The sequence below is a fragment of the Watersipora subatra genome, chromosome 9 (assembly GCF_963576615.1).
Source record: "Watersipora subatra chromosome 9, tzWatSuba1.1, whole genome shotgun sequence".
NCBI classification, from domain to species: Eukaryota; Metazoa; Bryozoa; class Gymnolaemata; order Cheilostomatida; family Watersiporidae; genus Watersipora; species Watersipora subatra.
The window spans coordinates 12,590,147-12,608,532 of NC_088716.1; the positions used below are offsets into that span (position 1 = coordinate 12,590,147).

General features: G+C 34.7%; 1 protein-coding gene across 2 annotated transcripts; it reads right to left on the reverse strand.

The window, feature by feature from the left end:
• Nucleotides 1–51: 51 nt before the first annotated feature.
• Nucleotides 52–16,026, reverse strand: LOC137403611 (myb-like protein X). Of its 2 annotated transcripts, XM_068089582.1 has the most exons (11): nt 15,910–16,026; nt 14,013–14,198; nt 12,808–12,876; nt 9,596–9,658; nt 6,957–7,022; nt 6,592–6,654; nt 5,192–5,257; nt 4,821–4,883; nt 2,283–2,357; nt 1,271–1,420; nt 52–677 (listed from the first exon to the last, which is right to left on the reverse strand). In XM_068089582.1, exons 1-11 carry the CDS (start codon nt 15,952–15,954, stop codon nt 249–251), a joined length of 1,275 nt encoding a protein of 424 aa, XP_067945683.1. In that variant the 5' UTR covers nt 15,955–16,026; the 3' UTR covers nt 52–248. The 2 variants fall into 2 exon arrangements, with proteins under 2 accessions (XP_067945683.1, XP_067945684.1); XM_068089583.1 differs by lacking the exons at nt 12,808–12,876; nt 14,013–14,198; nt 15,910–16,026 and adding an exon at nt 10,507–11,539 and having other exon boundaries at nt 56–677.
• Between the last annotated feature and the right edge of the window lie 2,360 nt (nt 16,027–18,386).

Below are 18,386 nucleotides of genomic sequence, written 5' to 3' on the forward strand. Positions count from 1 at the left end.
ATCTGCTTCTTTGAAATTGATTATCTTTCTCAATTTTTTGAATAGCTTTTATTTATTTATATTTCTATTTTATATTTGTTCTCAACTAGAACAAGAATTTATGTAAACTATGCAAACCCACACCAATGTTTTCAATGCAATCTTGAACCAATGAATTATATAATCTGGTCCTTAAACTGCTCTTGCTCTTGAAAGATGACCATTTATTATTCCAGAAGGTTCTAAAATGTTTCTGTAACATGAGAATTTTATTGATCTTCGAGTGATTGTCTTTTCTTGTCTATATCAGCAACAGCTTTGTCATCATTTGTCACCTGATCAGACTGCAATCCCTCCTTGTTCTCTTCGACTGTGTCACCTTTTTCTTCTGCGACGTCAGTTTCTTTTTCAGTGATGGGTTCTTCGCGACCATCTTCTTCCTCAACATTCTGAGATTCCAGTTTCGCTTCTGGCGAGTGTCTCCCATCACTTTCCTTGTCATCATCTGCATGATCAGCTTCGAGGTGTTTGTCATCATTGGCATTACCTTTGTCACTTGTTATTTCCTGCTTTGTATCTGTAGCCGTTTTATTATCCACGTTCTCTTCAATTTCCTTTTCTTCAGCTCCTTGGCTAGCCTCTTTCTGACCTTCAACTTCAGCGACCAGGCTGTCTTCTATAGTTTTTTCTTCTAAAGCCTGAAGTTATTCAAATCAGTGAGAACACAAATGAGTTGTTGATAACAAGATGAACTATGCTGACATCAGTTTGGGGTGAACTACTAAAAAGGGTTTTTGACTAATAAAGAAATTAGAAACATTACAATAGAATCAAATTTATTTAATTTACGTTGCTGGCAGAGAACTTGGGCTCAATAAAACTTTTAGTGAGGAAAGCTACATCTTAGCTTTACATCCTATCTATCAGCTAGGGCCGAACTACAATGCCCCTTTGTGACAAGAATATTTCTTTATTTTACTCCAGTTTGCGGAAAACTTCCAGACGCGTTAATGCTTGCTTTCTGTTACATATCGCTGTCAAACCATTCTACATTCAACACAACCAACTTTCAACTTTCCAACACAACTTTCAAGCTGTGTATATTACACGGCAGCTTGCCATTTTACTTTTAATATTGCATTTCAGAGATATAATAAACATATTTCTTTATTGCTGTTGTTAATTAAATTACGTACAGTAGGTTAGGTCTACAGCTTGAATTAATATTTATCATAATTTATTTATTTATTTTAATATATTTATTATAAGATTTTAATTTGGCTCATACTACCTCTTTGTTTGTCTCCTCTTCATCCCCTTTTTTATCTAAAGATTCAAGAACAGCTTCAGCCTCCACCCCAGAGGGTTTTTCTTCATTTTCCTTTTCTTCCTTTATATTATCATTGCTGCCGAATAATTGAGTTTCCTCAGCGTCATCAGCCTAAAATTTTGATAATCCTTCGCACAAAGATTATCAAAAGTGTTTTCAGTCTATGCATCAATAGATTAGTCTCTTCAAAGGTGCCACAACTCCAATTAATTTATGTCTGCTAATTGTTTTATGTGCAGTAAATTTAGTACATAACTCTCCAACTAGGAAAAGGAAAACTTAAGACACTTGTCAATTTTTACTGTTCTAATTCATTTTGTCTGAATAATTTGAATGTCAAATAAGAACCAATGAAACTTCATTATTCGACTTTGGTATAGTTATATATTTGCGAGTGAAATGGTTATCAAAAGAATCTTGTGGAGCATTACCAAAACGTTTTTCAAAAACTAGCAACTTCAGACTTGTTTACTTGTGCAATTATAAAACCTGCTGGAAAAACACAAGCTATTGCACAGGTTCTCACACTCAATCTTATAAAAATGACCGACTGTAAGCTGTCTTGATAAATCCATAACTTTTTAATGATAACCGATAATAGATCACAAAATGTAGCAACAAATTGGACAGAATCCAATAAAAAGATTTTTGTGTTTTGCACTTCGGCTGTTATCTATTCATTTATATGCTTGAGAATCGTGAGGCACAGGGTATAAGCTTATTACAACTATTCTGGTGCTAAATACTTCCACATAAATGTTTAAGACTTCCTGTTATATTAAAACAAAAGTAGTAAAAGTTGAGTCACTATCAACCAATCAGAACTAAGCAACAAAAGTTGATATCTGGCCATATTTATTGAGCCTTGTGTCTTCATTCATTTTTGTCTCACACGCCACCCATCAGTTTCATCCCTCATCCCATGTGTGCATTTGATATATTGACACCGGTACTGAAATATTAATTCGCTTACCTCAGTAGGCTTGTCTTCTGTTGGATTTGAATCATCAGTAGCCTCGTCTGCACCTGAACCCTCCTCGGCAGACACCTGTACGTATACATGGCTGTGTATTATGTTCGTTACAAAATCACAAAATAAATACTACTTTAGTTGAAAATTGATTTGCCATCAAAGTGTTTATATGTAATAGAGTGTCCAACATAGCCAATCAGAGAACTGTTTACAAAACTTCAAAATTCAAAAAATTTCAAAACTGTTTCAAAATTTGCAGAAATAAATGAAAAAATTTTCACACCAAAAAGTGCAATATGCTTTTGAAGTGACCTTTATCGTGGTTGCAAAATATCAATCTTTAATCTAAAATAAACACTTACTGAAAAATTTTTCACAAAAAATATAATAGAACTTTTTATTGTATTTGCTATATTCAGACACTGAAGTGATCATCAGCAGATAGATAGTAAGTCTACTCTGCTGGGATGGCTTACTGATACGGCGTAGCCTCAATATTGGACAACTGAATAAATATTACCTTCAAGCAGTGAGGGGCATTAAAGCTCCTCCCTAGTCAATGTGAAAAAAAAGGCTACGTTACAAAAACATTTTAAGACAAGATCTGTTAAGCTCAAATAAACATAATTGAAGCTGCTCGAGCAAGGTACAAATATCACAAATAATCAATAAGTTATATAAATACTATGATCTTTCTAAAATGAGTTTTTTGAAAGAGTATATATCAACCGCGCAGTGGTTAACTTTTTTACGGCATTGTATAGTCGACCACCTTAAACTGCAATAAAACGGTTGTCTTAATTTATTTTACTTTTGGCTGGAGAGGCAAGCAATGAAACGAAACTTTTAAATCAGACCACATTAGTAAACAATTACTCGAAAAATTCTAGTTTTGCTTTTATGAAATTCAAATTCGTATTTTAAGTTTTGTTAGAATAACTGGACTAGAAAAAATTTGTGCACTTTTTAAGCATGTTTAAATCGCAAAATTGTTTGACATCATTTTTTGCATTCATAATAGGCAAAGATCCAATGTGAAACCTAACGTACGACTGGTTTCAAAAATAAAAACTAAAAACCTTTATAGTAGTTCTATAAAAATGCGTGTCAAATAAGTGTAACTGAAATCGGCACAATTTTAAAAGACTCATAAATGCCTTTATAAATGGCAGCAGGTGATCGCAAACTATTTTGTGGACAAAAAGATAAAATGTGTTATCAATAAAACTGAACGTGTACAACAAACCAAGTGTCGTACACCATGAACTAACAGATAGATTCACAGCAAGGACGGGATTGAGCAACTCCTACTAATTCTTTAATGAGACTGCAGCTATATCCTTGTTGTTAATCCTCAACAGCGAGACCAGCTATGGCCAAATGGCTGATTCAGATCTGGATTCAGATTTTTGTAGCTTTTTTGTGGATCTTTCAAGTTAGCTGTCGGAAAAGTTTTTTAAAGTATTTTTTTAAATTTGTTTTAAAAAAGATTTTTGTAAACTTTTCTTTGAATTTTAGTAAATTCCTTGTTTTCAGCAATGAATTTTGTAAAAATTAGAGTAAAACTGTAAGAGTCGCTGTAAGTAGCAAAAACCTGCTTTTTGATAGTGTTGTGAAGTCAAAGCCCACTCCTCATTTTCCTCACTGATATCAGACATATTTATAGCAGTGCAATATTATTTATATTGTTATATTATTTAATTATATGTTATAAATAATATTATTTATTCACTGATTTTTAGTCAGTCAAATTATGTATACGAGCAAAATTTTGTAAAATCGTATTTGACGCCTTGTTTAAGATGTACAAAACTAATTGCATGTTTATGTATGATAAAAAATAAAGATACACATCTTTAGCTTGTTTGGATCCTTCATTCGTCAAATTTGTCTGTAACGAACATTGGTCAAAATTATTTGGCCATCCTTGAGCTAGACCATTACTGGCCACATATTATTGCTCGTTTTGGCTGCTTGAAATTCCACTACACTGATTATTTTATTAAACCAGCTTCATTTTAATATCCAAAGATTCTATTTTGTCCACACCTATTTAACTTGATGTTTAGCCATTCCTCCATCAATTGCGTCGTTAATGTATTTGCCTTGCAAAGCTAGTTTTTGTTCTTCTAACACTAAAATCATTGTTGAAAAATTAAATATCATGATAACGTTGATATAAATAGTTGTAATTTAAAATGCCACCAGTTGACCTTCAAGTGATGAAAATAACTGAGGAGCCTCTTCAAACCCCCTCAATCTGATGATGAGGATGAGAATGGGTGGAGCAACCAGTTTGAACTAGTTTGTGATTTGTGACTATTCTAGTTTAGCGCGACATGACATCATGAGCTCTCAGAATTTTTTATCAATAAACAAAATAGTTTTACAAAACAATCATTTTTGTAGAAAAATTTTGCAAAGATTTTAGTCTGGAAATTTTTAAAGTGCCTAAAAAAATCACTTTACTGAATGGTCGCGAGTTACGATCATTCAGTAGAATAACATATATCGAAACTGCAAGTTTAATTTACTAACCTTTTCCTGTTTTTCAACTTCCGTGTCTGGCCTTTCTTTGAAATTTTCTTTTTCTTCCGACTCCTAAAGCCATTCACATCATCAAAACAATTAAAAATATACTATGGATGCATTTCAGCTGGTAGTTAGAGATGAAATAGAAGAAAAAACAATTTAAATATTTTGGTAGGATAACATGAAAATGGAGCTCTTAAAATTTTTCATGAATGGCAACTTAGTTTAAAAATTCATAATTTTTTTAGAAAAACAAAAAAGAATTTTGATTGCATTACAAAAAAGTGGTTCTAAAATTTCGAAATTATACAAAAACTATCTGAATACTGTTCAGCGAAATGACACATTCATCAGAAAAGCAAATTTTGCTGACCAACCTCTTTCTGTTCTTCAATTTCCACATCTGATCTCTCTTTTAGAGTTTCCTTGTCTTCTTCAGACGCCTGGAGTCAGTCACATAAAAATTGAAAATACACTTGAAAATTGATTGTTTAGGACTTTTAACTAGGACAAGACAAGCCTAATGATGGTAGAATAGACCCAAAACATATTTCAGACTGAAGCTGCTAAAATGAAATAAAATCTTTAACAGCTAGACCATTGCTAGCTACAGATTGTTACTTATTTAGTAGTGTTTGCTTCAAATACCACTAAATTATGATTATTTTATTAAACCAGCTTCTTTGTAATACCAATGATATACAGCCCCCAAGGATAGCCGACGGCTCTCATGTGGGCGGGGTTTAATGATGGAGCTCTGTTGGGATAAACCCGAACACGGAACCCGAACAAACAAATATGCTGAATAAAGCCACTTGTAAATTAAAAAATATTATGAACTATAGTGGTTATTTTACTTATCTGTTGAATTCACTTTGTTGTCAAATAAATATAGTATCCCAATATTGTCACCATTAGTAGGTAAGTAGGTAATTTGAAATGTCTTATTTTGTATGGATGCATTATTTTGATTCGGTATCACCCCTACCTTGTAGAAATTCAAGGTTTGCTATTATGAACCGCGGGGTCTACTGGCTGAATGAGCTAATGAAACGATAACAGCGAGTCGTGTTTTTCAAAACCTAACAAGGCAACGCGACTGCCCCGCAAGAGTTGTGTTAGCTCTGAAACCCAGGCTAGCATAATCCTAACAGAGCTCCATCATTTAACCCCGCCCATATGACAGCTGTCGGCTATCCTTGGGGGGCTGTATATCATTAGTAATACCGAAAGATTTTATTTTGTCAACACTTATTAATCTTCTTGTTGATGTTTAGCAATTATTCCATCCAAAAAAATTACCGCTTGACATTACAGCTTGAAACATGCGTTGTTAGTGTATTTGCCTGCAAAGATAGTCTTTGTTCCTCTATCATCAATCATTGCTTAGAAATTAAATATCATGATATTATTGGTCTAAATAGATATGATTTAAAATCTTGTCAGTTGACCTTCAAGTGATGAAAATAACTGATGAGCCTCTTCAAACCACCTCAATCTGATGATGAGGATGGGAATGGGTGGAGCAATCAGCTTGAACTAGTTTGTGATTTGTGACTATCTTAGTTTATCGTGGCATGACATCATGAGCTCTCAAAATTTATCATCAAAAAGCAAAATAGTTTTTTCAATACAAACACGTTTGTAAAACAAATTTTGCAAAAAATCCTTCTGAAAATTTTTTTCAATGTCTAAAAAAAATACCTCACTGAATGAGTGGGAGCCACAATCATTCAGTGAAAAGATGTATTTGAAACTGCAAGTTTTATTTACTAACCTTTTCCTGTTTTTCAATTTCCATGTCTGGTCTTTCTTCGGAATTTTCTTTCTCTTCCGACTCCTGAAGCCATTCACATCAAGACAGTTGAAAATATATTATGGACGCATTATTGCTATTGTTAAGGTTGAAATGAATAAAAAAACAATTTAAATGTTTTGGTAGGATAACATGAAAATGGAGCTCTTAAAATTTTTCATGAATTACAACTTAGTTTAAAAATTCATGTTTTTTAGAAAAACAAAAAATACTTTCGATTGCATTACAAAAAAGTGGTTCTAACATTTCAAACTTATGCAAAAACTATCTGATTACTGTTCAGCGAAATGACACATCCATTAGAAAAGCAAGTTATGCTGACCAACCTCCTCCTGTTCTTCAATTTCCACATCTGATCTCTCCTTTAGAGTTTCCTCGTCTTCTTCAGACGCCTGGAGTCAGTCACACAAAAATTGAAAATACACAATTGAAAATTGATTGTTTAGGACTTTTACCTAGGACAAGACAAGCCTAATGATGGTAGAATAGACCCAAAACATATTTCATGCAGAAGCCACCATATTAAATGAAATTTTTGCATTTCTCATTTTGACATTGGCTGATAAATCTATATTCTATATTTTTCAAAGTTTGACATCTGTTTACGGTATGTCCAGCTATAGCCATTATTAGAATTTTGGAATAAAGAATTCGTACCAAAGAAGATTTGATCACAGACCCTTCCATTCGCCAGTCTGATAGGCTACAGAGATTGATATTGCACATTAGCCGTATTTTGTTCACAATAAATGTGAACAAAATATTTACTGTATTTAATTGGTTTCTTCACTTTTTTTCTGTCACAGCTGATGAAAGTGGTTTACACGGTCCAAGTTCAAGGGACTTGCTTGTATATACAAGACTAGACTACAAAGCGTTAAAATCGATATAAACATCAAACAGCAGACTACCCTATCCTGGACCCTTGATTAGTTTCACTTTGATTCTATAGAGCAGGGTGGCCAAATAAAGTTGGCAAGGAACTACTATAAAAATATCTAAAAAATTAATTACCTATCATCAATCAAACAGAACTTTTTATTTAGTGATTTTTCCTCAATTTATAGATTATCATACCAAAGCATGATTTTTTACCCACGATTATTTGAAGCTTAGAATGAAGTATAGCAGAACATGTACAGAGAGATGAAAGATTTTATGGCTGATAGGCTAAACCTTCGGCTAAAAGTTATAATTTCTCGGCAGTTTGAAAAAAAAATCTTCAATTAGACTTGAATGATCCATAGAATATAGATTCTCTTTCCTAAAATAGATCACACATATGTCTAACTAGTTGTCAGTCTCCGCCATAGTAGCTGAATTTTCTATCGACATAATAGTGAAGAAATTTAGTTTTTCTCTATTTAGTGTTTGTAATTTAGTATTCTATCATCAAAATCATTGCTTAGAAATTAAATATCATGATATTATTGAAGGGAACATCACTTGAAAGAAACACAAATAAAGAATGTGAACAAAACTTTCAAAAATGTGATGCTGTAAAGGTCAATGATGAAATATAGTGGTTGATGTAGACCAAGCCTGATAGAGTTCAACATTTAACACATTTAGCACTTTGAAGCCCAGCCATGTATATACAAGCCGGTCCACAGAACCTGACCAGTATCAACAACTTTCCACTGACTGTGAACGTGCTTAGAATAGCACAATTCCTTTAAACTGAATAGCATTTTAAAGCTCTAAGCTTGTAGAACTCTAAAATACAACAAAAATCAACTAGAGAACATGGTTTTTCTCACTCTTTCAAAGAAGTGATGTTTTAAAAGTCGCTGAAGAAATATAATGGTTGCTGTACACAAAGTCTGATAAAGTTTGTATATTTGTAATCAATAGAAAAACTAATAGTTTTAGTGTGAAGCTCCTGTTGCTGAGGAGAAGCTTTCAAGCTTTGTATGATTTTAATCCTTCGCTACAAAGAATTTCAATCAGTGAGTTATTAGAAACTGATGTTCTATCAGCAGCCATTTTTAATTTCTCAGTCACTTAGAAGTGCCTTGATATTTTAGATTATTCTGAAAAGTGTTACCCAAAAACCGACTAAAATTTTTTAATCCTCCGTAACTCAAAAATGCAGAAATACAAAATGAAACAACCTAGTTTAGTTTAGAATCAAATGGAAAACAACTCCCCGAATCAACTTGGGTCCAGGCTTCCAAGTGTTAAGATAAAGAGGGATTTTTAGTTCAAGTTTCGGAATTCCTAAATGAAAGCAACATCAAAGTCTGCCAGTGACCAAACATGTTTTAGTAAAATTTTGTGTAGATTATGAGCTCGCAATAATGATAACTGCGCGTCACCCGTACAAACATGCCAACAGCACTATCTTTGGCAAGTGTCGTAGCTTAACTTCATGTTGCATGGTGCTGACAACCCTGTCATCAAAACTGCAGGTTTTGATGATGTAAACCTACATAAGATGATGTAGCGCATAAGATCTTACGCGCAAGATCTTACGCGCAAGATCTTACGCGCAAGATCTTACGCGCAAGATCTTACGCGCAAGATCTTACGCGCAAGATGTAGCGCGCAAGATGTAGCGCGCAAGATCTTACGCGCAAGATGTAGCGCGCATGATGTAGCGCGCATGATGTAGCGCGCATGATGTAGCGCGCATGATGTAGCGCGCATGATGTAGCGCGCATGATGTAGCGCGCATGATGTAGCGCGTATGATGTAGCGCGTATGATGTAGCGCGTATGATGTAGCGCGTATGATGTAGCGCGTATGATGTAGCGCGTATGATGTAGCGCGTATGATGTAGCGCGTATGATGTAGCGCGTATGATGTAGCGCGTATGATGTAGCGCGTATGATGTAGCGCGTATGACATAGATTTATATCTTTGTACTTAACTAAGTTAGACAACTGTAAAAACATAATTATATTTGCCGTAGTAGGCAAGCCTAGATAATCATCAAAGAAGGCATTCTTGTCTTATCACTTACTTTTGTTTCAGTCCTGACTTCATCTTTGACGTTTTCAACTCCAGAGTCATTCAAGCTTCGTTTCTACATACCAAAGCATCCTCAAAATCATCCGCAGACTAAACACCGTAGTTTGAACTTGACATGAATAGATTTAGTCAGTTGTTTATAACATGGCTGCCTCAATATAAACTTAGGCTAAAATCTTAAGGCTTAACACCCCAATTGTACCATGTGTAAAGCTCCTGACCTTGACATAGATATACAACAGTTTGTGTCTCCATCTACTACTACTATAAAGCATTACTAACCCTCTGAAGAATTTTGGCTATAATGTAGTTTTTAGCAACCTGCTCCAGATAAATTTCATGTGAACTAAACTGCACTTTCATTATGAACAGCATTATGTAACTAATTCAAATGAGAAATCCCAGCATCTGTTTGAAAGTGTAAATATATAATTGTACAAAAAATACTGTACACGCTCAACCAAAACAAGTAGGCTACGCTTTTTGGTACGCTATATAGCAGAGGCTTCTATCTACCATAACCTACTAAAAGCTACAAGAGTAATTTGCTAGCAATAAACTAGTTTAACCTCTGTGAAAAAACTGTTGACCTTAAACCTACCTCTACAATGTTAATCAGATAAGTTGAACCAAAAAGATGTAAACTGCAACTTTCAACAGTTTAATAAGAATAAAAAGCAGTACAGGCATTCCTTCAGAGGGTTGAATTCTAGGATGCTACTATTGACGGCCAACCCTGGTGACTAAAGCAAATTGTGCAAAACTAAAAACGCACTCAGAATATCCCATCGATAGAATCTTTCACTAACAAATCTAAAATGTCAAATATGCTCACAGATTCATGCATAAATAATAACAAACCAGAAAACACAGTTACCGAAGATGTCATGCTTAAATCCTTACTAAAAATCTCCAGAACATCATGCTGAGCCAGCCAGTGAAAGCGAGCAGAGCTCCGCGCTTCCACATGTCATCCATGCCTTTCTCTCAACTCTTCCTCTAAGTCAACGACGCTAACACCGCGTATCAAATCCAGTGACTCACAGGAAAGCCGGCCAGCTAGCCAGACTCATTAAACCTTTAGCTTTATAGGAATAGCTAGCTGCTAATTAACATAACTGGTGTATGCAACGGATAGCCTGATAGTAGCTCATGTATTGTTCATAGACACACTAGGCTCAACCTCAGTAACATGCCTGATATAGATGAACAAAACGTACAATAAATAAAAATTTGGATAAATCATAATACAGAATATAATAATTTGGAACAAAATCAAAAAATTAAATATTAGTTCAAGGAAACTAAATGATCATCTCTCGCTCTCAGGCTAAGCTTCATGGAATTAGGGCTAAGTGCTGCTAATTAGATAATCAGGCTTAGCGTGAGACAAATGAAACAGGACATGCGTATATATAGTCATCTTGGGCAGGAATAGAAAGTTGAAATAAACTACTGGGTATATTCAAAATAGTTCAAGTACTTAAAAACAATACTAAAACTTTTTAAATGTATATTAGATAATCATCTGGGAGACAATAACTTGAAAAGATAGAATAAAACAGAAATATATCACTAATTATCACCAGCAACACTGCTTCATTTACTAAGGCCCGGAACTTTACACTTTGATTGCATCAAAAAAAGCAGGAAAAAGCTTCCACTCTGTAGTATTTTGAAAATAGAATAAAGCACCGAGTCTACAACAATTGTGCAGTAAAATATAGATTGTCATACCAGCAAAAAAACTGATTGAAGCTATGCCAAGAGTGGAATGTTGTTCAAGGTCGGACTAAAGTCACGCTAGTATCATGCGTCCAGCAACCTTGAATGAAGCAGTCAATTGGTTAGTTGATAAAAAAAGAAGAGATGTAAGGGAACGCGATGTAATGGAAATGAATACGATGCACACTGAGCCATGCCAACACCAGTCACTACGTCTAAAACACAATAAAATGAAATCATTTGACATGCGAAGAGTGTTAGTAGTAGTGATAGCCTCAACGTGGTGGTTGTTTCACTCACTTGCTGTAAGTTGTCAAGCATAGTGTGAGTTGACCACCTGAGGCTTACAATGCAAGCAACTTAACAAAGCAACAAAATGGAGTAGCTAGTAAAAAACACAGAAATGAAAATCACTCACAAATGATGCTCTCTTACAGCATCGTCTAACTTCACTTTTAGACCAACTTAGATTGCAGACAAATCAAAGTTGAAGCAAAAAGTTTTAAGACTTTTTTATTGAAATGCTGACCAAAAATTCAGAACTTAAACGTCCTCGAAATAAGCTGAAAACCTAATGTGACGACTCGGGTGCCGACTGACACTCTCTTTTGCTACTATTATGGTATTTAACTGGTGTACACAGGAACTTTCATTCAGGTTTATGAAATACTGACCTAATTTTTTGTGTTTTGCATAGTGTATTAGTACACATTTTTTTATTTATGTAATATTTCAATAAAACACACCACCTATTGCTATACACTTTGTATTTTTAATTTCACGTGAAATTCTGAGAAAATTATCCCCCTACAGATATGCCTTTTTACAATAGAATATTAATGAGAAATTCGGTGTACTTTATATATTATCTGCTTTCTTAATATAACTTTTGGCATAAAATAATCTAAAGTTCTATTAATTTTAGTCTTGAAACCGATTGAATAATTTTAACTATTGGTAATGAAAAATTTTTATTTTTGGAATTCAAACAAATCGCCTTCTGGACCAGATAGCGGTCAAAAACTGAGGTTGGACTCGTGTCTCCATTAAACTTGAAAAATTAATCCAGGTTTCTAAAGCTTTCGGAATATCAAAACTTTGGTACAATATGCGGAACAATTACTTTAAATTTCATCTAATAAAATCGTGTCTGCAAAAGGAGCCATTATTTATTATGGATGCTTCAAACTGCTCCTGAGTACAAGATAGCAGATCGAATTAATGTATGACTATTAAATTATGAAATATTTCAATTTTTGTCATCAATTTTTTGTTAAAGTTGCTAAAGCCATCACCTGTTCAGATTACCCGGTGAATTCTGGTTAATTATATACACGCCTACATTATACCAATAGTGTTGCGGTACTTGTGACAGCGAGAACAGATCAGAAGCCCTTTACAACAGACATTGAAAAACTTCCAACAAGCATTTATGAAAATAAATAGCTACCAAATTTGAAGAACTGCAAAGTCAAGTACCTGTGGAGCTTGTTTGAAAAATGCCTCCACAGAGTTGTCCTCTAGTGACTCAGCAAACTTTTCATAATCCTACAAAACATTGGATATAAACGGCTGACATATAGCTTGTACATACCTATGAAAACTTATTTAATATCATGCATCTGGCAACATAAAACAGTTCACTATTGAATAGATTATTCTAGAGCTTCACGATACGACGATTTAATTGTTTGGTGGGGATTTTTAAGGTAGGGGATTTGAAAATCGCCACCATTTAAAGACATATCACCAATAAATGATATAATCGTGTAATGACGATTTATCTCACCCTGACAATTTTCAGAGTGAGTGACACTGGAACTAAAACGCACGGACCTTCTACTCTCATATTAAGCTCATTCCATAGCCTTCCACATGGGCACCCATGAAATGTTTCTATGCATGTCATGTCAGGTTCATGTCATTTCTATGTCATGAACACAAAACAGTTCCTTTTCAAGTTAAAATATACCAAAAATATTAACAAAAATTTACGGCTGCTTTTACCTAATAATATTAACAATAATAATAATATTAGCAATAATAATACCGTGGTATATCATTAATCATCTATTTGTAATATCAAAAGGTCTGGTGACTTTTGAAAATCGTGAAGCTCTAGATTAAACCCGGTAGAACGCTGAGACCTGCCATAGTATGAGCTATTTTTAAACTATGGTTATTTTCGGTCACAAGGTCAAGGTCAGCAAGACATACTGATGCTTTAGTGATGATACAGTCTGAGCAAGCGTAAGGAGATTTTGTTTTCAAGCAATTATAATACAAAATTAATACTTTGTAATCATTTTTACTCATACTGGGCAATATAGTAAGACTTTCAAAGCTGTTTTTAACAGACCATAATTTTTATTAAACATTAAAGAAATAGTGACCGTTTCCAGAAAGTTTCCAAAATGCAATAAGTGGGCTCACTTGTGAGAGCATCAGTCAATGAGACGTAAGAGATGCTAAAGATCTCTCAAGTAACACCAACATGTTGATCTCCATTCTATGTTGAAAACAACTCCATTAAAAAAATGCAAACCTTCGAGTGATAATGTTGAATGAAAGTTTGAAAAGAGCATGCAGCTCATAGCTTGGTTCACGGACAGGTAAAACGCAAATGCAACAATAGAAAACATGTTGAATACAGATAATCGAATTAAAAAACAATTTATCCGTACCCCGACATATTCATCTCCGTAAAAGACCTGAGGAGGAAGAGCGCAATTATGTCCTTGAGATGGCCTTGCCTTTTCTCTCATGTAAGCCCTTTCCTCCTCATTCTCTGGAGCGCTGACATCTACCACTGAGTAGTCAATGTTTCTCACATCCAATGCGTCCAATATTGCCTGCTGCTTTTTCCGTACCTACACCAAATCATAGATAAATCCAACTAACAAAGTTTTACTAAAGATGAAGTAATAGAATTCTGTATACAAACCACCAAATTAATACATTGTCATGTACTGAGCTGGTAAGTCTTTCTGTTAAAGAATGCTTTAAGGAGTGACTTGGAGCAATCCACATGCAGCGACTCAACGCTACCAAATGATCGACTAGATATTCATTTTTAAGCAAAATACCTATGACTAGCCTAAACATTTCATGTAAGCGAAAAAGCTGAAAGTATTAGAAGCCTGCTAATCTAAAAGAATACAAACATTATTCAAGGAATTATCTAAGTTCCTGATTAGCAGAAAACATTTTTGCAAAGGTAAGTAGATCAAAGTTTTTATTACCTAATCTCCAAAACACTTTGCAGTAAAACAAATAATACTCATCTATGAGCAATTATTTGCTTTACTACAGATGTGAAGTGAATTGACAGTCATATAATTAATAGATGAAAGTGTTGCTCGTGATTTTTCTATTGCCAATTTCCATTTTTTTGTATCGTCTAAAAAGATTAATGTTCTGTAAACTCATGTAAGCAATATGGTATCTATTTTCTAACTATTTGCCCAGCTAGCTGATTGCTAGACCGCTAGTGCAGCCATACAGGTTATCTATAGTGTATCAATTGTTATAGTGCAGCTAAGCATCCCCAAAGGTTAACCTAATAAGCCTATTGGCCTATAATTTCAGTAAAACATATCACACAGGTCGTCAGGTACAAGAATAAAACAGACATATTTTTATTCCTGATGTTGAAGGTTGTTCCCATTTTTGAGTAGATAACACATTTTTGCATAATCAATATATGATGCTGAATGTATTAAATGTAGTAAATATGTTTATGGTGTAATAGCATGACACCTTACAGCCTATAAAAATTGCATTGCTGCGAAATGACAGCAATTTATTCACCCTACTCTCCTTCAATTTAGTTATTGTTTGTTCAGTGCTCAACTCGTCAATGACTAGGGGTTCATAAACAAATTTTAAGTTGTATCTTCACACATTTTTGCATCAGACATTTTGTGTTCTGCTACACTATTGCGGCTTTTGTATTTCCAGATAGCAACGTACTCAGTTTTGTTCTGACTGAGTGGTCAACTCGTTCTAATCACCTTTTGTTTGCTTATGAACGCTATCACAAAACACTGCTTATCAACTATGTTGTCATTACATCCAAGCCAAGGGTGTGAGCAATTAGCCTTGACATTATACGGGTATATTTCACATTCCAGATTGTTGCATTATAGGTCATTTGAATGGCTATCGTTATGAATAAGATAATCCTAGAATTACAGCCCATGAGGTTTATGAAACCAAATTCAGGTTTGTGGTAAATAAAATGGCATAAATAAAAAGAATAAATTTCTGATAGGCCCACTACCGTGATTTGATTAAGCATACTTTCTATCACCAGAGCACAAACAATTCTGCACTTTTCCAATCCTTGAGGACATGGAACTCGCTACACCAAAGATGTGCACAAGCATTCTCAACTTCAAAAAGTAAAAAAACTAAAATCAAAAGGAAAAATTTCGAAATAACGCATCAACAACAAACCCAACGGTTTTCTGCATCAAAACGAATGATTGATGCAACGGTTGAGTGAACGAGAGAGTCGCTTAATACTTATCGGTATTTCAATTATCTTACATTTATACTAATGGAAAATAACCTACATACCGCGTTGTTTCCTGAAATCAAAGTTATATAAACTTTCAATGACATTTTGGCTTTTTATTATAACTAACAGGAACTTTTATGGTACAAATGGTGAAAACTAGCAGCACTTCCGTTGACTTTGTTCCACGATTAGTTGAATAAAGTTAACTATCCATAAACGGAATCAGGGAGCCTTCATATTTATACGATTTGTATTAACACCAGTGTGAACATTCGATGCTAGGGTCATATTCATAGCTCACTCGAGCTATCGAAAAGAGTTCGGGAACTAAGCTAGAATAAACGGAGCTCAACAATTTGCTCTAGTCACTACGGGACGCGTTCCCTACGGACGTAACTCTAGTTACAATACATGGCGACAGTCGTCCTGCTATGACTCCAGACGCCGCCTATACTAGACAAACGAATCGCAGTATATCATTACAATAGCGCCTTCGCATACTATTTAAAAAAACATGTTTTACAAGTTTTTAACGAACTGTAAACAGTGTTTATATTATTGCTAATTTGGCCATTGATGCAAGGAAAAACCCCAATTATCACTAACTAGGGTGCTGCCTCAACCCTAGTAGAGCTCATCATAAACTATTCAATACATATATCTGAATATGTCTCCATCTTATCGCCAATTTAGTAGTCAGCGAACTGTTGTTATGGGTGGAAATGGAGAAATTATGTTATGCATAACTAATCCAAATTTACACACAATATCTGTGTCGAATTTGCTTTGTCATTTCATTCTATTTTGACTATGTTCAGCTGTGTACTTTTGATGTGTCGTGTGGGAACTAATTTGATTATTACTGGTTCAGGTGAAGGTGTTAAACTATTGTAAGCAATGCTGATATTTACCAGCAGTAGGTACATCTTTATTCTATAAGTACAACAATTAAAATACACAACTAACAAAATTAAAAACAATAATATTAATGACAAAAGGTGAAAATAGCCAATAAAGTTACACCCTCACTCGAACGGTTGTCCATGTTTGCTTGCTCAGTTTTGTACGACTGTGAGTTTCAACATTCAGATGGTTGTCATGGCAGTCCTTATATATAGAGGCTCGGTAGCTCAGATAGGGAAGTAGAAGAGATGATGATGGAAGCTGATGATGGAAAAAGAGGCTCCATAGGTAGGGAAAAGAAAGAGGCTTCAGACGCAAAGGGAAAAGAGAGGGAGGTTTCAGAGGCAGAGGGACGCACTTTAGCAGGTGGAGAGAGCCTCGGCAGGTCCTTAAGAAAAAGAGATAGATCAATCGGCGCCGAGTCGTTGGAGCTGTTCTCTTTTATAGATGTCACTGTTAGCCTGTGAGAAGGTGTTAAGGTGCTCAGATTCTGTTATTTATGTTGCAGAGGGTTAGCAATTGAGTAAACTTGTGAACATCATGATACTATAATGATTGAAAATGATGACTAACTCCAATTGTCTTAGTCGTGTCTAGTACAAGCCTGATATATTTTAATGGTTTTGTTTGCATGTCAATTGATGTTCCTTTCCTCATGGGCCATTTCCACAGGAAGTTTCTAAGCTGCTTGTAGATGAGTATATGAGGACTGTCTTTATTGCTGGTTCTCTAATGTATTAGGTGTCATGTTCATTGTAATGTTGCATAGGGTTAGCAATTGAGTGAGCTTGTCTTAAGTACATCATGAGACTATAATGATGGAAAATGATGACTAACTCCAATTGTCTTAGTCGTGTCTGGTACAAGTCTGATATATTTTAATAGTTTTTTTGGCATGTCAATTGATGTTCCTTTCCTCATGGCCCATTTCCACAGGAAGTCTCTAAGCTGCTTGTAGATGAGTATATGAGGACTGTCTTAATTGCTGGTCCTCTAATGTATTAGGTGTCATGTTTGCTGTAATATTGCGTATGTCTCCGGTGTTTAGGCGTTTCTCCATTATTCTATCTGTTTTTGCTAATACTTTTATACAACACTGCCATAAATGTTTAGCAGCTAGTGAAATTTCTTTGGAACGAACGAGTATGCAGTCTGATAATAAAAGTTTTTTAAGCAAAGCAACTAAAAGACAACAAAAGAAAACAGATACCTTACCCCACTCGGCACGGGTGGGGTGGAGAAAATTCTCTTTTTTGGTGTATCTATAATACTTTCCTGCAACTAACTTACTTTTGCTCTGCTGATGATAACAGACCGCTCTGAAACCAACGCTTCCTAAAATACAACCTTCTGAAACCAGCAGGAGAAAAAAAAATTACTGAGTTATCTGATTATTGTTGCAATCCTGTCTGAGCTTTATGCCAGTCATTAAATAATGATCAAAAGTGATATTTCTCCAACAAATAAACAATTTTAATTTAGTAATAGTATTACGTGTCTCATTTAAAAACCAAATACAATCTGCCCTGCTTAACAAATCGCGGCAGTATTTATATTGCATAAGTGGGCCAGGATAAAGCTGGCCCACTTATGCAATATAAATGTAGCGATGTAATTGGTCAGTTACTGGTCA